The 26,546-nt window shown below is 37.4% G+C and overlaps 1 protein-coding gene across 1 annotated transcript in view; it reads left to right on the plus strand.

Moving 5' to 3' along the window:
- Positions 1-26,546, plus strand: part of Gprk1 (G protein-coupled receptor kinase 1) — a 609,628-nt gene that overhangs the window by 177,586 nt on the left and 405,496 nt on the right. The window contains exon 3 of the mRNA XM_081771441.1: positions 5,736-5,809. Within this exon, the coding sequence (XP_081627567.1) occupies positions 5,736-5,809 (74 nt within the window). The remainder of the gene's footprint in view (positions 1-5,735; positions 5,810-26,546) is intronic.

The following is a 26,546-nucleotide window of genomic DNA, read 5'->3' on the forward strand; positions in this document are numbered from 1 at the left end:
CAAAATCAAGGTGTTGCTGACTGTTTTCTTCGGTGCCCGTGGAATTGTGCATCACGAGTACGACCGGAATGACAAACAGTGACAAAGGAGTAGTATCAAGATAATCTCAGGCGACTCCGTGACGCAGTCCGGCGCAAAAGACCAGACATGTGGACAGCGAAGAACTGGCACGTCCATCATGACAACGCCCCAGCACATTCATACCAATTGATCCACACGTTCTTAGCCAAACATGGAATTACAACCGTTCGCCAACCTCCCTACTCTCCAGACCTGGCTCCTTGTGACTTCTGGTTGTTTCCAAAATTGAAGACACCTCTGAAGGGATCCCGTTTTGAGAGTAGAGAAGATATAATGCGGAACACGACGACGGAGCTGAACAACATTCCAGAAGAAGACTTCCAGCGCTGTTTCCAGCAGTGGAAGGATCGGTGGGCTAAGTGTGTGGAAGCACAAGGGGCCTACTTTGAAGGGGATTAGGATCCCAAATCTGTCAGGTATTCGGAACTATTTTTCTGGACAAAGGTCGGATACTTTTTAGACAGCCCTCGTAATTTCCTATCTAAGCGGTATTTTGAACCGGTGCAAAGTAACCCCGAGTAGAGGCTGAAACCGCCTTCTCCCAGTTTTACTTATTTTATGAGTTTAAAACGTTTCACATTTCAATTTCGACTATTGCATCAAAGTCCCATTATACACAGTAGTATTCTACGAAACTGACTTAATCTTGTACGTGATATCTTCCAAATTTTATCGGCCATTACAGTGACTGCTTTCCATACCGCTACAACAATGAACCCTCCTGGTAATTAGAACTGATGTTAACCGCCAACATTGTAGCCAAAATACAGTTAGATGTTCTATCTTATGGTGCCTGTTGAAACCTCCTCTTTTCTGTACATGGTTTTGCCGACAGAAGACTGCGAAACTCTTTTCATATTTTGTGCAAAGTAACCCCTGATGTGCAGAGTTTCGTCTTACGGTACGCAAAATGAAATTAAAAAAAAAAAAAAAGGCAACTGGCCTGAACGGAAACACGTCGGTGAAGAATGATTAGTTCTATTGTTGAGTTTGATGCAAGAGATATTTGCCGAAGAAAGAGTATCCAAAGAATGGAGAGAGAGTACAATACTAACGATTTCCAAGGAGAAGGGGGATATTGAAAATTGCAGTAAATTATAGAGGGATTAAGCTGATGCTCCATACGGTGAAGAATTGGAAAATAATCATTGAGGGGCAGTTTTGAGAGGAGACATCAATAGGAGAGGGATAATTCGGATTCATACCAGGTTGGGAAAAAAGAAGTGATTTTTGAAATTATACAAACGATGGGTAAATTTCAAGAAAAAAAGGAAAAACTACATATAATGTTTATCGTCCTGGAGAAAGTTTATGACAGAGTACCGCATCAAGAGATCTAGAGATGCATGAGAAGTAGAGGTGTACCAAAAAAGTATATTCGCCTCGCTCAAGGTATGTATGAAGCAGCTAGGACAATGTTCAAGACCAGCGTACGCTTCACGTAGTTGTTAGGGTCGGATTACATCAAGAACCTTCCTAGAGCCCATATGTATTTAACTTAGTTATGTATGTGCTGTCTAAAGATATTGAAAACGTATCACCTTGGTGTATGCTGTTGCTGATTAACACCTTAACTCTTTAAGTAATATCAGTACAGAAGTTAGAAGAAAAATTTGAAGAGTGTAAAACAGCTTTAGAGGACAGAGGATTAAAAATGGAATGTATGAACTTCGGAGGAGGTGGAGAGTAAATCATAGGGTGATGTGGAACAATTTTGGAACGAGTCAGTTATGGCAAGGGCCTTAATTTCTATGTACTTCAGTTTTAAAGCTCAATTCAGTATAATACGTGTTATTTGGGATAACACATACGCAAAGCAAACATTTTTTTAAAATATTGTTTTAGTAGCTGTGACAAGCAATAAAAACTGCTTCAGACTACCGCATTACACGTTGTCTGAGATTCATTTTTAAGATAGTCGTTCTTTTTTTTTAAAATGCTTTTAGTGATGCACTTGGCTTTACCATGTTCCAAAACTGTATTTAAAAAAAAATCACATTAGTTATTACAACAAATGATACGATTTATCAGGGGTGCTATAATTGCTCCATTTTGTTATGCAAGCTAAGGCAACGATCTCTTTTAGCTAGAATATAAAATTTGAAGAAGAAAATATATCAAAGCCATTTAATTTGAGCTCTATTTAAGGTCTGCCGAGTTTGGGTATCTTTGTAAACATCATGACACACATACCTACATTACAGCTTCTGTCCCGATGTTGATGTAGTGAAGTGAATTTTTTCGCCCTTAAATGGGCATGAACCATTTATAGTGGAACACAGTAAAATTTCAGGGAAAATGTACAGATGTGTTTCTAAGTGTAAAGATGAATTTTCCCAATAGATACGGACTCAAATTTTGACTGAGAAGTCGGCAGTTACGTTGTCCCTTGAGCAAGTATCTTAATGTAGCTGACAATATAGGCTGATTTACGTTTTCCAAAGTATGCAGGAACTATAAATGTTTTAATAAATTGGGGCCTAAGAGTTTCAAAAAATATTTTGGGAATTTGAAAAGAAACTTTATTAAAGAAGGAAATATACAACAATCTACATTGTTACTCTGAACTTCCAATACCACAAAATTCATTCAGCAAATAGAGTATATCCATAATTTCGTAATATAACAAAATTCAAATAATATTAGTAGGTTACAATAAGACAACTAAGAAAGAAAGAAAAAAAGAGAAGAAATTACCGAATGGAAATTGGACATCCAAATTTCCTACATTGTATTTGATGATAATTACTTAAAGGGAAATCGATACCCTCCAAATTTCCCAATTGTATCTTCTAAGCCTTTTTTCCTAGTTAGCTAGGACCGGCTTTTCGGATCACTGTCCTCCATCTGTTTCTATGTTGTGTCATATCAGCTGTGACACCACATTGCACCATATCGTTGTAAGCACGATCTCCCTCTTCTTTGGCCAGCTTCGGGCTTGTTTCCCATTCAAAACTATAGCATCCCCTCGGTGGACGACGTATTCCAAAGATCGTCTTCATACATGCCCAAACCATCTCACTCTACTTCCTTGCGGTTTTTCTACTACTGGGTTCACCTTTACTGTTCTCCGGATCACTTCATTCTTAATTTTGTCTTTCCGCATCACTCCATACATCCACCCGCAGCATCTTCATCGCTGCAACATGCAACTTCTGTTCCTCTCTTTTCTGCATTGTCCAACATTCTGCTTCGTATAATATGGCAGGTCTTACTACTGTTTGGTTACTTTTTCCTTTAAGGCGTATTGGTACCCTACGATCACACAATACTCGTGCAGCTTCTCTCCAGTTTGTCCAACTGCTGCTAACTCTGCTGTTTACATATTCTATTTCTGCATTTTCCTGCAGTATTGATTCCAAGTACTTGACTTTCCTTGTCATTCTCTCTCCTCTTCTTCCTCCAGTTGTATTCTTGATTTTTTTTTTCTGATAGGACAGTGTAAATATTCTCTCTTTGTTTCACTAATTCTAAGTCCTTTGCTTTCTAATGCTCCTCTCCAGGCGCCTAATTTCTTTTGCAGTGCTATTATAGTCTCACTCACGAGCACGATATTATCCGCAAATTGCATATTCCAAGGTGCTAACTCTTGGGTATCCTTTGTAAGTTCGCCCATCACAATCGTAACAAAAAGGTAAGGGCTGAGACAAGATCCCTGATGAAGTCCCACTTTAACTGTTCTCTCTTCTATTTTTCTGCACACGCTCGTGACCATCATAAATTACGTCCTACATCAATTATACATGCCTTGAATTATACAGATGTATGTGTTGGAAACACACTTCTTCAGTGCCCACCAAATAAGATTCCGTGGCACTCTATCATATGCTTTCTCTAGGTCAGTGAAAACCATATAAACGTCTGTCTGGTATTCCATTAGCATCCTAAGTGCAAATATTGCATCTGTTGTCGATTGTCCTGGCATGAAACCAAATGGCTTCTCTGTTATTTCGGTCTCTTATCTTAATCTTACTTCCATTATTTTCTCCCGTAGCTTCCTGGCTCATAAATTTTATTCCTCTGTAGTTGCCACATTGTTGGACATCTTAGTTTTTAAAAAACTGGAATAATGTAGCTGCTTCTCCACTATCCTGACATATTTCCTGTTTCCAATATTGCTGTTAAAAAGTCGAGTAAATTACTGCATTCATTTACCTAAACTTTTCCATACTTCGATAGATTGTCCGATCCTGGAGTTTTGACACTTTTAATCTTTTTCATTTCATTTTCTACCCCTACCATGGTCACAGGGCGAACCAGTCCCTGATTCGTGAATAGATTTTCGTAAGTTTTTTCTCGGGTTTTCATTATTCCCAGAAACTATTTCTGGAAATACTCCTTCCGCCTGTTCTTTATCTTCTTCTCACTTGTCAGAACCTCTTTATTTTCGTTCTTGACGTAGCGCATCTGATAATTATCTTCTCTTATCTTTAAAAACTTATGTATCATCTTTTCTCCCTGTTTTTGCAGGTTGTACAACTCATCATAAGCTTTGCGTTTTACTACATCAGAATATAATTTTCAAGCAATTTGTAATCAGTTGTTTTAATTACAATATCTTTCTTCTTGTTCATGTTGTTCCTAAATTTCCTCGTGGTTACCTTTTCCATCACTGATTTTATCCATCCTTCTCTTTATTCACATTATGAAATACGAATTCCTATATGTTGTCATTGTCGCTTTCTTGCAGTTTCCGTGTTTCTGCTTCGTGTAATACAAGATTCTACTAGAAACAATTGAGTCGTTTTCGTATCTTTTTTTAAAAATATCTACGGTTGTGGTGCGTGCATTTATTCCAAATGAAACTTATTACGTTGTTTCAAATCATTGACTTACAAAATACACTTTTTGTCTTCCTAAAAGCTTCTTTCACCGTTCTTATCATTTCCTACCCAGTTTTCAAATATTCACTAATAATAATTAGAGCAGAAAGTTTAAATGTTATTATTATTATTATTATTATTATTATTATTAAAATTCCCAAGTTAGTTTGTCTTACAAAGAAAATGTTAAACATTACTAACTGTATTGGAGTTGCAACGTTTCGCACTTCTTTTCAATGTTATCACTAGAGTTAGGAAATTTAGGTGTTGCGCTTTTCAAATTTCAATACCAAGTTAACTTGTTTTGCTAAGAACATATTAAATGAACACTCTTAACTGTGTTTTCGTCTCCTTTTTGTCTTTTATCAATACCTTTTCTCAGTTTGATAGCCTTTTTCGCTTTTAAAAACTTTTTTTTTTTTTTTTTTTTTTGTTCTTTCATCTCATGTTATTCCTAATTAAACAAGGAATACCACATATGCGTCGACTGTGCAGTGTTATATAAGTACATTTGAAACTTTGCAGTTTCTTTTAAAAATGTGCACTTTTTTGCTAAAATTTTGCACCTAAAATTTCGTAGCTCTATCTTGCTGTGAAAAGCTAGCCAGTTATTTTACATTTTCCTCTTCTACTTCTATTGTTATATCTTCTTCGGCCGAGTCACAATTTATTTCGTCTTAATGTTCTCTTCCATATTCTTCATAGCACAACTGATTCTCAAGTTAATTTTGAACTTAGATTCCGTAACAATATCTAATTAATATAGTGTTAGAATATTTAATTTTAAGAAAAAAAAATGTACTGACGTAATAATAAACGTTGTTATTTCAGGGTATTTGCTGTTCAAGGATTTCTGTGAGACCTGCTTGGAAGAACCAAATCCTCAGCTTAGATTCTACGAAGAGGTGAGTGTCCATTGTGAATTATAATTATTTGGAATTTTTATACTAATTTAGAACATTAGTGTAGTTTCTTTTTAATATATTCTTATCCTTTTTTACTGCCTTGAAGTGATATGAAACCGTAACTGGGGAGCAATACGTTTAAGATTTTACCGTTCTGAAGAACAAGTGTCTCTTCAGAGAGTACACATTTAGGAGAAAGGGCTGGGGAAAGAAAACACCAGATTTATGTGAAGCGTTAATGTTGTTTCGGTGTCGTGTTCACTGTCTTTATTAGGAATTGTTCCTTAAACCACAAACAACATTAAGTTAATTCATTTCTAAAGCTCTAGAACTGGCAATAAGAAAAAAGGTCAGGATTTAAATCTATACTACCCTAGTTACGATACTCTAATACGAGAACAGATATTATGATACTGTAATACGGCTGTCCGTTATTTGGATTGAGTGTAATATTCCTGTGTAAATAAGCAGTACGGGTACATTTATTGAATTTTGGTTTCTATTTATTATTTCTATTTAAATTTCCTTTACTTTATCAAAATGTATTTGTACTAAAAGGTGTCCGAGAAGTTCCCGCACTCCTAGGTTACGAATTATATGTCCAATAAATCTGTGTTTCCATCGTGCTGTTCACAGAGAATTATACGTTCTCCTTGGCAGCTTGCGGCGTATTTCATTCCAACTCTTTCACATAATGAAGATTTTCTTTATCGCACTTTTATCTGAAAATAACACTCGTAAGCAAGACACAGCATTTGAAAACTGTCAACAAAGCGCAGCAGGCTGCAACACTCTGGTCCATGTCTGGTAATTTATTCACAAACAATGCTCTAAATGCTTTCATATGCAAATCCGTTTTAATTAATTTGGTCATTCATTGTTGAACGTGGAATATTCAGTTCAACTGCTGTTTTGCGTAGAGATTTAGTTGGGAGACACCGCAATTGACCGAGTGGCCGACCAGTGCTGTGCCGTGGGAGGGGGGGGGTGCAGGGCAACGGCCTCGAGCGTCGAGGTAAGGGGCGAAAAATTCGGGAGGAAAAAACAAAAAAAGAAGAAAAAAGAGGAAATGTAACTTATGTTAGGGAAATGCATTTGCACATATATATAATGGAAGAAGGAAAAAGTAATAAAAAGTGCTCAAAATCAAGGAAAAGCAGGGTTTATTTTTGAATTACACTGCTCCACAAAACTTAAGCAACTCGAAGAAAGTGGCAGAAAATAAAACGACACGATCACTGCACCCATTATAATGAACAAACAGACGGTCCAGATGCACAATGCAACACAAGTGAAGACGAACAATACAGTTAGGATGTACAGAGTGACCAAAAAGTTCGGCACAACGATACCTCAAGAGGTGAAGCTGAATTGTGTGAGGGCATAGGGAGTCAATATGGCGTGTGACCACCACGAACAGCTATACAGGCACGACATCTGGCCTCCATGCTGCAAATCAGAGTGTTGATCAAGTCTTGCGGCAGATGGCGCCACTCCTCGAGGAGAGCTTTTTCAGGTGAGGGAGAGTGCGTGCTGGTGGACTGCGCTGCGCTATTCGCCGCCCAAGAGCACCCCACACATGCTCGATGGGATTCAAGTCCGGCGAATATGCACGCCATGCAATACGCGTAATGTCTTCGCTCTTCAGATACTCGGACACAAGATGTGCACAGTGTGGGCGGGCATTGTCATCCATGAACAGAAAGTCTGGGCCAAATGCTCCGCGGAAATTGCGCACATGTGTATTGAGAATTTCATCCCCGTACCAAAGTGCCATGTTGCACAATGTGGGTCCGTTTTCCCATCCAGCATAGTTCCGCCCCACACCATTATGGAACCACCTCCATAGGACGGCCGTTCAGCAATGAAGTTTGGATGATAGCGTGTTCCTGGCTCTCTCCACACTAAAGTCCGACCAGAATATGATGACAGGCTGAATCTCGACTCATCGCAGAACATGACACGCGTCCACTGGTGTTCCCCCCATGCAACATGTTGCTGACACCATGTGTAATGCGCACGTTTATGCTCCAGTAATGGCACACACAGCAAAGGCCTTCTTGCATACAGTCCTGCTCTATTGAGCCGCCGACGAACAGTTTCACGACTCACGCGTTGTCCTGTAGCCTGAAACAACTCATTGGCCAGTTGAAAGCATGAGGCTTGACAGTTACGTTTGGCAGAAATTGTTAGAAATCTGTCCTCGACGGCCGACGTCTTCTTCGGACGGCCTCCTCCATGACGTCTACTGACTTCACCTCCATTTTGAAAGCGACTCCAGAGCCTCGACACAACACTTTTGTTCACGTTGAATTCCTGCGCCACTTCCACTTGCGATCGGCCCAATTCCAACCGCCGAATTATTCGCCAACGGTCAAAGCCACTCAAATGTCGTCTACCAGCCACTGCAAGCTGTGTACCCCACACAAGAACCACTAACTCAATGCTTGGAGCCTCGGACACTACTGGGCTGTGGTGTACGCCTCATGACATAAGTTGTTCACCGCGCTTGCAACGGTGCTGCTTATGCGATAGAGTGGGTGCTCGCCTTGCCTGTGTGTCTCTGTGTATGTGCATGCCACTAACCAGTGTTGAATGGGTCCCACACATCACTTATACCAAGTTCTCTCGGGTTGCTTAAGTTTTGTGGAGCAGTGTATTTTCCGCTTCGCGCCAACTATGGTGGCGATTCGCGGCTGGTCTGTCGACCTCACTCATATGTGCAGTGGTGCCGTCGTATACTTTCGACCCGGCTGCTGATTTTCCACGACATGGCTTCCCCCCCCCCCCCCCCCCGATGGTAGAACAAGTTTCCTCACTGTCCACTGCACAGCCTGTCTTTGACATTCTGAAAGCAAGCGCACATTTCTTTTATTTAGCTTGCTAGATCAAATGTGACCGATCTTGACTCACTTGGAGCACCGATATCAACAAGGGTTGGTATGTGAAAATTAATCTAAAACATGTGGATTGCTTTTACACTTTTTTTTTTGGTCAGTATTAAATGAATGTGATCACATAAATCACAATACAGTATATTGTGACGATTTAAAGAAGGAAAAAAAGAGCTTAAGGTGCTAGGGATGCACTCACCTGCACGCTAGAAGTTTGTCAACTTTTCAAACATTATGATTGCTTAGTAGGAGAAATGGATATATCATCTAACCTTAATTCAGTTTTATGTATGCTGAGGATCATTGGCAAAAATAGGTATACTATACGAGACTTAGTTTTTAAGTAAGACCCATTTCTGACTACCGTTTAAAATTTCGTAACGACTGCTCACGCAAGCTCCCAATAATCGTTACATATAACCGAACGCTAGTCGTCATTTGCCATCACGACGTCAGTCTACACTTCATAAGTGTGAAGTTAATATATTTAAGAAACTCGAGCGATCTGTCGACTATGAATATAATCAATCATCTGCTTCCTAATAACAAGAAAAATAACAGCTGCGGTCGTCAGATACGTTTGGTATAGGCCTATAGTGACAATGCAATGAGTGACAATAAACTGCGAAAATGGGTCAGATTATTCAAGGTAGGTTAGGAAAATCGTCCATGACAAGACGATAAATCTTTTGCTGGAATGAATTCGATCATCCGTCATACAGTCCAGGCCCTGCGCCTAGTGACTACCACCTGTTCTGCATCTAAAGACCCTGGGCAGCTAAGCGTTGTTTATATACTGAAAAAAAGAAGAGAAAGTGCTCGTAACTGGTACTCATCACAGGTGGCAGAGTTCTATAAAGACTCGTTGTTCGTTAAGTTAAATGTTTAATCCAGCAAGGAAATTACGTAGAAAAATAGAGAATTGTATGGAAATTCAGAAAATATGTGTTCATTTACTTATTGCACATCGTTCACTTATTTAGTTTTTATTGCAAAACTGTTCTTAAAAATAACCCTCGTATAATAGTTTTCTGATAGAATATCTTCAGAGTTGGGTGTAGAATATGCGAGAACAGCATGGAATTATAAATGTAAGAATAGAATGTAACAACATGTTGGTTGTAAATCATGTACTGTCGGTAATGATTTTCTTTTCTAACATACAAGAATATAAGTTCAACGTACTCATGTTTGCAGTTAGGAAATTAAACCTTATCTGGCTGCTGTTCGATAATCTCGAGTGCTCAACTGTCAACACTTCTGAATGGAAAATGCACTGAAAACTCTCGTAACACAAAGAAAAAAGTGTATATATAAAACCGTAGTTAATAATAGTAGGCATACAAATCAGTGCTTTTTTCTTTCATGTTCTGCTTTCTGAACATAGATTAAATTGATTTTTTTTTTTTTTTTTTAAGAAACATTGTGAAGAAAATTTAGTCGATACTTTTTTCCTGATACTGGTAACCTGTTGACAGCCTACAATGATTTGAACAGTCAGTCGGGAATATTTTGAAAGTTCTTTGGAATAAAAGTTTTACCCTCTTATTTTCCATTTTTTTACGTCACATAACGAGTTCTATACTACATTAACGAGAATATATAGATTACTTGCAATGTTGTCTTTAACATCTTTTGAGAAGAGAATGATTGTACTTCTGTAATTGTTACCAGGGGACTTGTGGGTTGTCATTTGGGCCTTAAGGGGGAATCGTTCCGCCGGATCTAAGATATATATGTATACGGTACCGGATCAAGAAATTTCGCCCCCCCCCCCGCAAGAATATTTGAAAGTGCCCTCTCTACAGTATATTCAATACTTTTTTAAATAACACATTTTAATGAAATATTCCTAGTGTTCTATTTGTTTCGAAACAGAGATTCAAGTACTTACGTTTTACAAGAAATCCTTTCTTCTCGACTTCATCTCCGCAAACTCCCGTATAAGAACTCTCTTTTGAATGATCGAAGCCCTCTCATGGTTGATTGCCAACTTTCCTAAGTTGCTTATTCTCTCCTGTCATTGAACAGCTTAAATAGCTCTTGATCCTCTTTAAGACTGGGAATGATCTTTCAGCGGAAGCCAGTCACGAGCAGAGCCGTAGCTAGAGATTTCGGCGCCCGGGGCGAAGTAGAATTCGGCGCCCCTTACACTCACCTTACCAATAATTTATATATATATATATATATATATATATATATATATATATATCAGAAAAGCAGCTTTTGTTGTTATGGTATACTGAACTTTTATTAATCTTCTTGGAAGACCATTGCAGGAACCAGAAACGATCATTATGTATTCTTTTTCAAAAAGAATCTTATTTTGGACTTTTTGTTAAACTTGACAAAACTATCTTTGACTGTATACAGATTCACTAGGAGAACAGTTATGAAAAGTTACTACTATTTACAACGTTTCATACCATCCATAAGAAATGAAATTTTAATACATTAAGAACTATGTGCTTTTAAATTGTTCGAAATGGGTGACAGTATTAATTTCCAGTAATAATTGTAAAATTTTAAATTTTATTCTGTATGTGACCACATCAATAGCATTTTAATTTCAATCTTTTTACGGTAAGAAATATTTTGTGAAATGTAATGGAAATTCAGAAGGAGCCTTCTTTGTCCCTTCGGGAATCACATGGTACAATTTTGTACCATACGGGTGTTTCATGGTACATTGCGTTATAACTCTCCTATTTGAGTTTTATCGTCATGTATATTTTTTTTTGTTTTGTTTTTCAAGTCCAGAGGCATTGTAGAACACGCTACGTATGGTTTCACACCTTTCTGCGTCCAGACATAGGAGGTGATGACGTCATAATTCTAAAATATATATTTTCATTTATTAAGCCTATGTTCATTATTTTTTGGCGGGCTTATTTTTGCACGTAGAAGATTGAAATTTTGCACAAACATTCAGTCCACCGAGTAGTATTTAACAGATTTTTTCAGATTTCTGCATTAAAATAGGGGGTCCAAAGGGGCTAAAAATTGAAAAAAGGGATATTTAGATCAAAAAAATCCTTCTTTTCGGGAATTTCCCGTCTTAAATACATGATGGAGACATGTGAATGGTACCGCCTGAAAGGCAGTTCTATTCTGAAGAGAATGATTGGCGGATTATAGTCCTAGGGTAAATAAAGATGTCTCAGGAATTTTTTTACCTGAGATCATGGTATTTTGTGGTAATTTGGGGCATTGTGGGAATTCTTGATAAAATTTCTCCCGCCCTTAGTATTCAAGATAAAAACTTGAAATTTGGCACACACATTCAGTATACCAAGTACTATTCATCAGATTGTTTTAGATCTCTACGTTCACACAGGGCCGTTCCAGAGGGGCCCAAAGTGCGAAAAAATTCCTCCGAAATTTTCCCTTGGACATCATTTTTCCCTCTCCTGGTATATGGTATGAGCATGCAAGTGGTAGCATTTGAAATCCGATTTCATTCTGAAGAGAATGAAGTATGAACCATGATCCTAGGATAAATAGTGACGATGCAGTAGCTGCTTGACTGAAAGTCTAAAAAATACCCCAAAAAGCCGTGATCCCCAAAGGGTTAAGAACAATGTGCTTTTAAATTGTTCGAAATGGGTGACAGTATTAATTTCCAGTAATAATTGTAAAATTTTAAATTTTATTCTGTGTATGACCACATCAATAGCATTTTAATTTCGATCTTTTTACGGTAAGAAATATTTTGTGAAAGGTAATGGAAATTCAGAAGGAGCCGATGATGGTGAAGAATATGTTCAATTTTTGTACTTAAAATCCAGCATATACTTTGGCTACTACATATGTCTGAAATTATAGTAATTACTTAATTTCTTAATGAATGAAAGTTCCGAATTTAAGATACTTATTATTAATTAACATTTTAAAATACACTAACACGTACATATATAAAGAGTGTGCGTACTTATGTTTTGTATGTATGTAGATAGATAAAAACATCACACAACTAGACACGTATGCACAAAATAATATGCTGGCGATACAAAAAGTTGAAAAAATGACCCCAATAAATTCCTCCAAATTGGAAGCATTTGATATGTCAATGGAATTTAAAAATAAATCATTGGTAGTGATTAGTGTTGGCAAAAGCCGAACTTCGTTGGGCTAAGTTCTGATTCCTTAAGCCCATGTTCTATTGAAGTTCGAAAATGTTATTGTTCCCCTCGTTTACCTTTATTCCCGGTGTCTCTTAACTCTTCTCATTTTCATACCTTCATTCTCACCGTCGCACAGTGGGACCAAACCAGGCAATTCTTAGCAAAAACTCGAAGAATGAAGTAAAAGATTGACTCGATATAATTTGTTGTAATGAAACCTTAATAGTGTACACATAAGATAGTGTGCAGGAAAAGAAGTGATAGCAGTTTACAATGAACTCATGGGACGTGTAAATTTGGTTATCAGCCGAAGTGGAAGAGACGCTGCTTAGTGACAGAAAATAGGAAATTAATTTTGAATGCATTACGTGTAGATATTCAGTGGCTGGTAAACATGGTGACACAACCGACATGTATGTATCGTTTTATATCATATATTTAGAATTTTGATGTGATGCGTAGTCAATAATCATATTTGGAATGATGCTAATATCATTATCATATTCCTATGATAATCCCCTACTTAATATCATATTTGGAAAATGCTGTGGTAATGAAAGCATATAATCTAAGGTCAAACGATAGAATGGCATTTTAGTAAAAAATATGGCATAATATGTCTGTGAGTTTTTAATATGCCCGTAGCGAAAACATTGTTCTTACTGTATGCAAAGAGAAAACCGGCACATATTTACACTTTTTGGAAAAATAGCGCATGAAAATGTTTGAGGAAAACCGCATTCTGGATGCAATGCTGCTTTTGAATTGATTTGGGATGAATGTGAGAATAAGTGTTAGGTTGTTAGACGTGTGTTCCACATGTACGCAGTGACAAGGTTGAATATAGGTCGATTCTGGGAATTTTGCCCCCAGGCCTCGTTGGGGCTTCGTCCCCAGGACCCATCTTGATTCCAACATCTAGTCATTTTTCTCTGGCATTTACCAACAGAACTAAACTCTAGTCAAACATATTTGATTAATGGTGGCGACATTTTGAAACGCCAATGTTTGCTAAACAATCTATGGACCATAAGGTAGAACCATATTAAAAATGGTGTTGATCAATTCAGTATTTTTTATTTTTTATTTTATTTATTTATTTTATTTTATTTTTTATTTTCTGTGACGCGTGCACAGAAGTGACATTGGAATCAACTGTAATGACCTCCGCTCGCTCCAGGTCAGAGTGTTCCAATCAAGCCCTGAAATGATCTCACGTAATGCACGATGCAATATATGAAACAACCTGAACAGGTTACTGATGTGTGTAAATCATATGTTTAATATATCTGATAATATATTCATATCGAGGACTTGTAATGAGATAATTTTTATGTATTGAAGCGTCCTTGCATCTTCATTGTCATAACGAATCCTCCATAACTTTGAAATAATTTTGAGGAGCAAGAACGTTTCTTCAATCTTATTACTCTTCAGTTGTAAAATGAATAAGTACACTTTTTCCTTTCATGCGTAAGAATGTAAGCCAATCGTAAATTGGCAAATCAAAGCATATTGTCCATGCGTTTCTTTATGCCAATCATATAATCTGTTATATAATTTAGGCGCGAATATAAGGAATATTTCCTTTTATGATGTAAAACTCTATGTTTTTGATTAAATAATGTCGAAATAATATTATTCTAGCAATTGCACACACCGAACTAATTGATTTTCTTTCAGTTTTCTGCTTCATAATGCGAATTCTTATTTTTGCCAAGAATTCAGTGCTTTGGCCCCACTGTGTTTCATGATTAATCCGATTGGGTAGAAAAACGTTTCGAACTGAGCAAACTCATCACTGTCAAAACGCCGAACACGACTTTGCTCGTTTCGGATTTTGCAAATGCTCCTGCGTACACTGTAAGTCATTACTTGGCGCCTTGTATACCACATGTCATTAAGAAATCATCTATAATAACTCTTTAAGTAATAAGTAAAAAGTTGTTGTGACTTATTTAAACTCTTGGATTGCGAGCGAAGCGAGCAAGAAATTTTTTAAGAAATCTACGTATTTCATTGATAACCGACAGCAGTATTGATCTAATAGGGTGCCAATACATTCTGGGGGCGACTCATCTTTTACTCATGTCCAACACCACTTTTTCTTTCTCCTTGTTCGTTCGGCGCCCCCTTGCTATCAGCGCCCGGGGCGGGCGCCCCTCTGGCCCCCCCTTCTTAGCTACGGCTCTGGTCACGAGTAAAGTCAGGAATAAACCAAGGGTGGTCAAAACTTCAGGATAGTATTAAACTCGACATATAGTAATATTGCTAATTCAGGAACAGTGTTGATCTTTGAAATATGGTTTTTAAGTCTAGTGCGAAGGGATTCCAATGGTAGCGACGGGCCAATGTTTTGCTGGTAAGGTTAACAAGTACTTATTATTATTATTATTATTATTATTATTATTATTATTATTATTATTATTATTATTATTATTATTATTATTATTATTATTATTATTAGTATTATTATAAGAACACAGGGTTGACTTTCCACTTCGCAGCAACAGCTGTGGCCTCTTGTTTTATTTAATGGTATTATTCTCTCATTTTCTTCAATTCCTCTCGGCTCTCTCCAAGAGTGCGCAAAGCTTTTTCAAGGTCAATTTGTTTAGTTTGGAGAAGTTGCAATGAGATGTTAAGTTGTGAAAATATTTTTGACAGCACCGTAGTCAGAAACACAAAATCAAAGGAACCCAGACTTTCGCCAGTCACTGCTTCTGATACTTTATTAACCTTCTCACTTGTCAGTGAAAGTTTTCGGAAAGTTTTCATGACATCAGCTTACCTCAATCTGGTAGCTACAATGGACTGATACCGTGAGATACATTTGATTGGATTGAGCTTTTTTCAAAGTGACATCTGATTCTCTGTCAATGATGGTAGAATATGCCACCTATTTACAAATCCTGGAGTGTTGTGAAGTAACTGGCAAGTTCTTTTACACCTTTGAACGGCATCGTTAATGACAAGTTTAGGTTATCTACCGCAAAGTGAATATACCTATGTACACCCTGTTTCAAAAAGAATATACGTATTACGAAGAATTATTTCGTCCAAACTATCGATCGCTGCGCCTCGGCTCTGCTATAGGAGAAACGAATACAGTCAAGTTTATATTAGTAGCCGCTAGGTGTCAGTTGTCTTCTGTTCTGCATGGTAACCGTCATATGTTTAAATGGCTACTCCGCAGCAGGAATCATTTTGTGTTCTCGAGTTTGCGGAGTGCAATTCCGTGATTACAGTGCAAAGACGTTTCAGGTTGAGGTACCAAATTGATCTTTGAATGGGTGGAACATTCGCAGATGGTATCGGCAGTTTGTAGATACAAGATGTGTATGTAAAGGAAAGAGTCCTGGTTGCCCTCGTGTTCCTGAAGAAAATGTTGCACGAATTCAAACTGCTTTCCAACGTAGTATTTGCAAATCAATTCGTCGTGCCAATCGGGAGTTACAAGTGCCGACAACAACAATTTAAAGTGTTTCGAGACGTCGGTTGGTTATGAAGCCGTACAAGTTACAGCTGTTACAATCTCTGCGTCCTGATGACAAACGCAAGCGTGTGGCATTTTGTAACGAGATTCTGGATGCTATTGACAATGATAACACTTTTGCACAACGCATCGTGTTCAGTGATGAAGCGACTTTCCGTTTTAGTGGTCAGGTAAACAAACAAAATATTCGAATTTGGGGCCTACAGAACCCACATGCAGTCATTGAACATGTACGAGATTCGCCCAAAGTCAATGTGTTTTGTACAATATCCCGATCATCTGTTTACGGTCCATTCTTCTTTAATGGAGACACGGTTAACAGTCAGCAGTATCTCGCAATGTTACAAAACTGGTTGTTTCCGAGGCTGCACGAAGACAACTTCATTTTAAACAAGACGGGACACCCCCTCACTGAAGTCGCCAAGTGCGTGAATATCTGAATGAAACTCTACCGAACCGTTGGATTGGTCGTCAAGGAGCTGGCGACTTAGCATGTCTCAGCTAGCCTCCACGGTCACCGGATTTGTCACCCTGTGACTTCTTCCTGTGGGGTTTCGTTAAAGACAACGTTTATGTACCACCACTCCCACAGAACCTGGAAGAGTTGAAGAACCGGATCCGTACTGCCATAACATCAGTTACGCAGGACATGCTTGCCCGAGTATGGAAGGAATTTGAGTATCGATGTGATATTGTTCGTGTCGCTGATAGAGGGCATATTGAACATCTGTAATTTGAACTTTGAACTGTAATTTAAACTTGAGAGGTTCGTAAATATGTGTGTAAAATTTCATATTCGTGTGTCTTAAAGTTTAATAAATATATGCATTCGAAATACGTACCGTATATTCTTTTGAAACAGGGTGTATATAGCTCATTCCTCAATTTCTTGAAGTCTCTTCGGAACACCTGAGTAAGCACCATTCATCACAACAGCGTCATTATAAAATTGCCCTCCGCATTTTTTCACAGACAATCCCAATTTCTCCAAATAACTTATCACTAGAGTTGCAAGTCTGGATACAGTTGGATTTCTTACGTGTAAAAATCCTAAAAACACTTCTTCAATCTCAACCTGTCTAGAAACTTCGTTTTCCAAGCTATCATTTACTTCTGTAAAATTTACATAGCGACTAATGAAACTCATTTGATCTTTCTTTGATAGATGTTGAGTCGTATCAATGATTAATGAGAAAAATGACACTCAATGGCAAAATGTCCTTCAACAAATTAGCTTCTATGTTTGAAGACCGGCTATTGATGATTTGATTTTGAGGCTGAGATATTTAATCGGTCTTTGAATAGACGGATTAGTGGAAGTAGGACATCTCGTGCGTCGTTGTCAGTCCTGGTAGCTCATTACTTGGTTCAAGTAATTAAACTATTGTGAAAATATCATTCTTTTTCAAGTGTTTTAAAATTTAGTATTTACAGGCAACCTTTGAAAGCCCTTGGGCCCCTTAAGGTCTACCGCCTGCACTGCGGGGTCTTGCGGTTTATAGATCTGGCACTGTATGTAATAAATAAAAGAATTACGTGCATATGGTTTGTTATTAATATTATCCTATGAACGCTGCCATATCTTGTATAATAGTCGCAATATAGCATGGCCAACAAGTTTAAGAAAACATTGGTAAGGAAAGTTAGTTGCGCTAAACGCGTCCAACAGCTAAGTTCGTTTATTGTCTAACAAGTGTCAAGAAGAAACATACCAATTTTGGGAATAGGGAAGAATAGTCTGAATAGAATTTCTTGATCAACTGAATAGATCGGCCTTAGTTTGAAAGGAAGTGAAAATATTTTCAGTGAGGCTGCTATACTTACTATACTATATAGTGCAGTAATTACTGTTGTCGGGAATATTTTCCATTGTTAAGAAGTAAGTATTGAAATCAGATACAGTATGTACTCATTCGCGACTAAATGGTTAACGTTCATTCTTTTCTTGCAATTCGATCCATAGTAGGGACTGAAATAAAAACCCCAGTAGTGGTTCGAATTCCGTTTTAAGCGATAGAATTGGTGCTGAAGAGACCAACGCCTGTATCAGTTAAGCAACCATTGTAGTAATGTGACAATATCCTTTGAGAACAGCAACTTTCCAGTAATAAACAATGGGTCACAAACTGCTTTAAAAAAAGGAAAAGAAAGAAAAATAATAATGCAGTGTTTCGAAATAAGTTTAAAAGGGAGTAGGGAACTAACGCATACTTATTAACTTATTGCAATTAAAAATTTGGTGGACGACGCTGGATGAAGTACAAGTCTTTCCACAATGACATTCTGGTCAGCAACAAAGAATATTCATAAAAATACAAAAAAAAAAAAAAAGTTTTATATAAAGTTTACGATGTGCATTTCCCAAATTGTGGAAATTTTGTTTAATACTTTTATATAATTAATTTTCGTATATAAAATAATGTAACCTTCGTTTAACTGGATACTTATCTCCTAGCGCAAAACTGAAATTTTCAGCCGTTAAAAAAGTGTTTTATTCATTAGTCTTCACAGGGACGTATGCAAGGGATGGGTCCTGAGGGTCCGAACCTCCGAAATCTCGACTTTCCTGTAAATTAAGTCTAATTTTAGGGGTGATTTTACAAATTTTAATATAATTTATCTTCATATTGAATTTGTACCTCCCTCGTCGATATAAATTCCTACGTTCGTCCCTATGTCTCCAGTATGTTTTATATTATGTAAGTTCTGAAATCTTACACTAGATCAGACTAATAAGATGGATATGGGTGTAATTCACAGCGGCAGCCTTTCAAAAGTTCCTTTGATCGTTGAGTACTATGTGGCTATATGTGTTGACCGATTATAGTACCCAGATGAATGTTTGATAAGCAGTTGTCTCCGTAGACTGTACGAAATCGTAGAAATGATATTCTGCATTAATTGTGGTGTTCCTTCTTGTGGGCAGTTCACCAGTATTATCCCAACATATTCCCACAATACCTTAATCACCACCTTACCAACGAAAGATATGGAACTACTTTCAAGTGATCCTTCTGGTCTTCACCTTTGGTTTCTGATTAAAGTACGGGATTCATCATTCTTCCGTTATACGCAATTATTCTTTTCTTCGGAGTTAATTCTTGTAACGAGTTACCAGCTTTTGAAGAGTTCGTATATAATTCTTGAGGAGTTTGTGTATATGTTAAGCAGAAAAGTCCTCACTCAGAATTGCATGTATTGCTTCTATCCGAAAATTGTCAACTCTTAGGTTACTTTTGAGGACATGGCAAAACAACACAGGACACCAGTATGTTCTATGTTGGTTTCTTTAATATTACTAATTGTTACTCGTTAGTTACGATATGCAGAAATGGGATGGAGAATATAATAAGGAACTTTAAATCTGTATTCAGACATGTATTTGCAAATGAACAGACATTGTATACTTCATTAAAAAATAACGAAATAAAACTTTAAAAAGCATTTCTCACTCTCTTCCTTTCTTCTAGTAAATTTCCACATAATGTATACATTCTTTTTTCTCTGTCGCTGTAACGATGACTTCTCATTTGTATAATGTTCTGTAGCACGGAGAATCTGTAATGGCATTACGGTTTATGCTAGAAAAGTTGGACATAAGGAAAGAGAAAACGAGAAACGGACGTGCGAAAGTTTTCGTAAACTCTGGGCTGTTCGTCATAAAGTGGTGGATTCATGTTGTTTTCCCCTTTCACTCATCTCTAGTAGACGTCTAGTCGACTGTTTCTTATCTTTTGCATTGCTTGCAAATGGAGCATCTCTGGAATTTGCCACATTTAAAGCGAGTGTTGGAATGTGAAGCAGTTGTGTGTTGACGAGGAGTTGGAGGGATCCTTTGAGTGGTTTGAGGAAAGGAAAGGAAGTGGTACTTTTGTTGAGAAGGACAGCTTCCCGTCAGTTGTCGTCTGCAGCATTGTTAAAATCACACTCAGTGGATGAGCTCGACATGTTAAGCAGACTGTAACTATCATAGAGGAGCCAGAATTTGTTTTGCAGTTAAAATTTACTGTTTCTTTGTACCAAGTATGCTCATATTTTGTTCTATAATATCATAAAAAGCATATATATTACTTTACGGTTTGAATTGTAAAATTTGGAAGCAAAGTGGCACAGACATAAGCGTTTTCCTTTAGATGCAAAATGGATTCAGTGACTAGCCATTTCTGTAATCGTAAGTACATCTCTGGACATTTTCAAATAAAAATTTATTATATTTCCTGTTCAGTAAACTGGCGCTTCAATTCAGTCACATTGTCTCACTTGCTTCACGACACTGAGTCAACGCTGAAAAGTTTCATAACTCGAGTATAGAACCACTAACGCTAGAAACGAATTCCTATTAGGCTTCGTGAGAGCCCCACCGTGTCTGGTGCATCTACCTAAGGACATCCATTGCACTGCATATATTAAGCTTGTCGTTTCTGAACTAAGGATTCTGTGAAACATGCTATACAGTACTTATGGGGACTTTCGAAGAAAATAAAGGGTACGGTCCGCCGCACCAAACTGTCTCATTTCAAAAATTAAATCGTGTCATGCTGTAATAAAATTAGAATGGGTGTTTCCGAAAAACTTCGAAAGAAACTTACACAGAAGAATAAACTCTCTCTTCTTGATTCATTCACGACAAATGACCCATACCATATTTTGATGTTGCTAATGAAATATTTATTCGTAAAATACATTTTAAAAACTCGGTCGTATTTGAAAAAAAAAAAAAAAAAAAGACTTCATGAATAAACTAACAGTCCTGGAGCGTATAGCAGCCCATACACGTAAACACATGCCTGAAGAAACAGCCCGACTTGTATGAAAAATGATAAAACCACAGGCAAGTTAATCGTGTATGGCCTCGTTCATTCATGTTAAAAGTTTTCGAAATCTTCTGAAAACATGTTTGATGTTTTTGCCGTTCTGCGTGCATGTTTACCGTGTATGGGGCTCGTTCATGCAAGGTGGCTGTTTTATATTTAGGTCCGCCAATCACGACAGCGGAAGAAATCACGTGAGTCTCTCCTCCGTCGCATGCCAAGGTCGTGCAGTTGCAGAAAGAAAAAGCACGCGTTTCCTCGTCCTCCACATTTCTCCAACTACTTTCAGTATGTTGGACAGCACGTTGGTACGTGTGTGGGCAAAAAATTCTTTCAAGATGCTTGATGAAAGAAACCTTTCATACATGTTGGTAATGCAAGTGCGTGCGTCTATGGCGCGCTTATGTCAATATTTTCTACTCTGTGTTCTTGCGTGAAGAGGTGTTACTGGTAGAAGGAATACTTTTATTGGAAGACACGAAATGATGTGGTAACAGGTGTTATGCCCAAAAATGTGTCGGGAGGGAGGATTCAGCATGGTGCCAGCGAAATTCGTTTCTGCAGCTTTATAGTGTTGTAACTTGTTCAATTTTAAAATAAACATTTATGCTTGAGTTAATATATAAATAACATTAGAAATTGTATTTTAGGACAATTCATTGCCATAGCGACGCCATCTTTTAAATATGAGGTCCATCAATCCTAAAATTAAGATTCTTGATCTTTTTTCTTTATATCCAAAATCAAATAACTTGGAAATTGTTAAATGTAGGCGAAAGTACCTTGAAATAACAATTGTTGGACAATTTAAGAGCTTTCGAATGAAATATGTGCCATTGTAGTATCTTTAACACAGCTAAAATTATGTTCCTCGACCCAAAAAATATCTCACTTGGGGAAATCAAGAAATAACTCATCAATATAGCTACCATCGGAATTTCTCTCTCAAACTTTAGTGTTATATAAGATCTAGAGATCTTAAGTTCAGAACTTCTTTTTTTTTTTTGTATCATTGGAAATTGAGAACCCTCAGAATTTCTGTTACTAAAACTCCTAGAATTCTTCGAGAATTCATTAGGTATATCATGGTACGAGATGATCCCATGGATATCGTAAGCCATGACAAACATCATGGCATACAGCAGGGAGGCAAGGAGCTGAATTGTGTTGTTGTCCATTGAGGGTTGTCTCGAACAGGGGCCATCTTGAATGGCATCTTTGCCTTTACAAAACACGTTCATCGTGCCACCGTACGATATGGCAGCTGTGCATCATCACATGCTTCACGATGTCCCTGAAAACATTGTTGTGCACCGCGCCCGTGTGCCACCTCAATCTTAATCCACGCACGTTGTCCCTCGTCCCGAAAGATATTGTTATAATGTTTCCACTTTTTTCTTCTACTTCACAGCATTGCTGTTATTAACTGAATAACACACAGTCGTTGCCACTCGCTACACTCCATAGTCATTAACTTAACAGCTGCCGAAGTCTTGTAGTGCTGAGACACACCCCTATGAAGTGAAAATAGCGTTACCAGTACTTTTTATCTAACCTATGTACTTTCATGAAAAACATTTGCTTTTTGATGCTGATAAGAGACATCACCCAATTGTCCGGCTCCGATTTCAGTGATTTTTTTCCTGATAGAGGACGTGTATGCATTATTTGTCATGATAGAAAGTTTTGCCATGGTGCATGGCATTTTTCTATTTTTTTTTAAAAAATAATTTTTAAGTGTTGTGGTTATTAGAGATTACTGCAGAAGTCCCTTACTACCATTTGTAAACGGAGTGTTAATAAAAGGACAATTATGTAAGGCCTAGGGGGATGTCGTATGGTAAGTATGATCTTTCGGCAGCCATCTTCAAATCCGCCATTTTGAATTAAGATCAAATTTTTGAATGGGAATAGGGTAATATGATACATAATTTCGGGCTAGAATTTAATCAGAAAGACAGTGAAGTTAGTTTTAAGATACGCCCATTTGGGGAAAAGTTACAGGCATATAAATTGTTTATACTTATTATGTGTTTAAATCCCTTACCTTCGCTTCTAACCCACGTATTAATGATAATAAGTGGATAAAAGCTTCGGTATTAAAGTGAAGTTGAGTTAAAGTGGTTTTGAAAAATGAAAACCATAGCATGTGACAACTCATTTTAATAGCAAATTTTCCCCAAAAGCCATGGTATGCTTATTTTTGTTCTATAGTTAACCACTCGTATGAATTTAGGACTGCTTCTAATGTGCACCAAACGTTCATTATTCGATCTTTCAAATTGGCAACACTTCTAATTTTCACCGCATGTTTTAAGATTCCAATTGTCACTTTGCAATTGTTGCCATGGCTCATGTTTTCTAAATTTATTACGTTTTTTAAGAATTTAAGCCTGCCATTTTTTTTTCATGAAAACATAGGACACCTTTGATCTCCCCTTCCCAAACTTTCTAACAAAATCTAATGAACTGTAGCTCCAGTTATGAACAAGACTATAATAGGCGAAAGTTCCCTAAGCTGTAGCCAGCGACACAACTAGGCTAGTTATCACCCGGAACAAGAACTCGCCTTACCCCCCCCCCCCACACACACACCGATGACCAACCAAAACAAAACGCTCCCGGACTACACCTGATATTGGCATCACACAGTAATTCTCTTATTCCATTTTTTCTTCAAATGGCAAAGCTTGATTTCTAAATTGCAGTACATAATTTAATTTTTAGTACACAATAAAACACCAGTCTAATTAGTATTTGATTGTCAAACGATCTGAGAGTAGCGTGCTTGACATATTCTTGTAGTCTTATCATTAGAGTCTGGATTTTTATGTAATATCAACCCCCTTAACATGTACAGCGGGGGACACTTCTAAATGGTACAGCCATATGGAGATTTACGGCTAAGATGTACCATTTAGAAGTGTCCCCCGCTGTACATAAATATACAACAAAAATCGCTTAAAAATGTAAGACATAAGTAATATTATATGAGAATATGTAATATTACATATGTTACATATTTATGAAAACGTAATAACACGCGCATGAGTATGCAATATTTAAACGAATTATGAAAATAAAAAGGAAAATCTACTATACTTTATTCTGCTTAATGCAGGTCCCCCAATGAAGTGAAATGCTTGAACAGCTGAGACAGCCATACGTCAGTGACGTGACTGATTACAGTATAATAAAAATCAAACACGAATGAAGGAAGATGTGAATCAGCTAGAGAGAAACAGGAAAGCAATGCATACGGCATTTGTACGTCAGCAATCTCATGTGGTGTGGTGTGGTCCCTTTTATACACTAAATGCGCATCCGTCACCACGGCCCAATCTTGAAATGAATTTATACGCAATATACAAATTAAAATACTAAAAGCAACTTAAGACAAAATATATTGTTTTATATATATTTATTTCATGCAGGGAAAAGAAGTCCTATATCTTTTAAACAATACCAGCTGAACTAAGATTGAAGAATATTTCCACTAATGAACATTTTTAATTTGAAATAAAGTACTTACAAAAGATGTGCGTGCAGTTCAACTGTGTGTTGTTGCACAATGGGTTACAAGGTACATTTCCAAATGATCAGAAGTATAATTTTGTCGGCGATCGGATAAAATATTTTTGTATGCAGAGAATGATCTCTCCACATCACATAAGGTAACAGGAGCGTATTTCAACAGGGGGATGTAGTTGGGGGAAATATCTTCAGGGGGGGTTCTTGTTTCATCACTGAGAATCTCACACACTGCCAATAGGCTGTCGTAGCCCGGGTTTCTTTCCAGCACTGCATTTAGTTTCTTTCGAACTTTTTCTCCTACATCTTCACACACACACCTTGCAGCAGTCTCTTTGCATCCTCTATGATTTCCATGGATTCCGGAAGAGGCCGCCCAACAGTCTCTAGCTTTTTAATGCTTGTAGGTAGCCAACCAAGATTGCTGTCTATGTATGCGATATCACACGCTACTTTTGGGTCATTAAACAGTTTCTGAGCAATGCCGACTGACACAGCTGACTCCGATGGAAATGAATGAACAACAGGCTTAATTTTTTGAAAATGTTCATTGTAGAAATGTACTACCTGTATCCAAGTGCCCCATCGCGTTAGCACAGGCTCCGGAGGAAGTGGCACGTCTGGCAGTTGATCTCTGTAAACTTGAACATGTTGTGGCGCCTTAACAAACATTTTTTTTCGTGAAAGAAACTAGTTTATTTACTTCGCAAAAGCTCTCTCACCTCTTCAGGAACACATTGAAGAGCATGGGCCGTACATGTGAAATGAATTAAGTGAGGGTAAAAAAAAAACTGTGTTTTAGCCGCTTTTAATATGTACGCTGCACTGCCTATATAGAGAACAAGGACTTTATCATCCTGAACTCCTCCCGGCCACAACACTTTAAGACCATCGTTTACAAAGCGAGCAATCGTGTAATGAGTCGTACGTTCCAGCAATTTACTCGCATTAAGATATGATTTAGATGGAGCATCTTCACTTAACTTTCCAATCACTAAATTTGCTACATAACGTCCCAAAACGTCTGTTTCGTCCACAGAAACCCAAATATGTGAACTACCTATTTTTGCCCTAATGGTATCTATAGCTTCCCTATAACAAACTTCGAGATAACTCTTTCGAAGATCGGATTCGTCAGGAATTCGACGCCCGCAGTATTTCTCCAGAAAAGCACGGTATTTTGGCACTTGAACTTTCTTCCAAGGAATGTTTTCTGCTATCATTGCTTGGCACAAGTCTTTGAAAAACTCACTCACTGAAGTATCTTGATTAGAGATGCAAGGGAAAAACTCGTTTTTTTCTGCTTCGCTTTTTTGCTTGGGAAATTTTGGGCTTTTTTCAAAACACTGCTTTAAATTGATAAAACAGACTTTGTATCGCTTCTCTATAACACAAAAAATCATTTAATTAGTGGTTGATGCTGATAATAATATAAAACATCGAAAATAAACTATAAATTTCGAAAATATATTACAAACAATTTTTCTTCAACATATTTACATTATGAATTCCACAGGATTAACCAATGTATATAATAAGAATTTTTTAAACTCCTATATACAAAAGTAAGCAGAGTTGGCAAAAACCGTGGTTGTTTTTGAAAATGCCAAAAACCCGTTTTCTGGGGGATGTTTAAACTAGGCTTTTTTGGTTTAAACCAGGCTTTTTTGATTTAGATTTTTTGCTTTATGTACTTGTATTACATATTCACAGAAATAAGTTTGTTTCGCCTTGGTGTTATTATGCAACAACGGGGTTATGCCGGAAGAACTCCCATAAGCTTAAAGAAGTCCGGTCAGTAAATTTCTTAAATTGAGAATCTCCCGCCCTAGCCATTGGGAAAATCCCGTCATTACTTGAAATGTAAGACAATAACGGGAA

This window comes from Thermobia domestica, chromosome 9 (genome assembly GCF_964235325.1).
Source record: "Thermobia domestica chromosome 9, izTheDome1.hap1.1, whole genome shotgun sequence".
NCBI lineage: Eukaryota > Metazoa > Arthropoda > Insecta > Zygentoma > Lepismatidae > Thermobia > Thermobia domestica.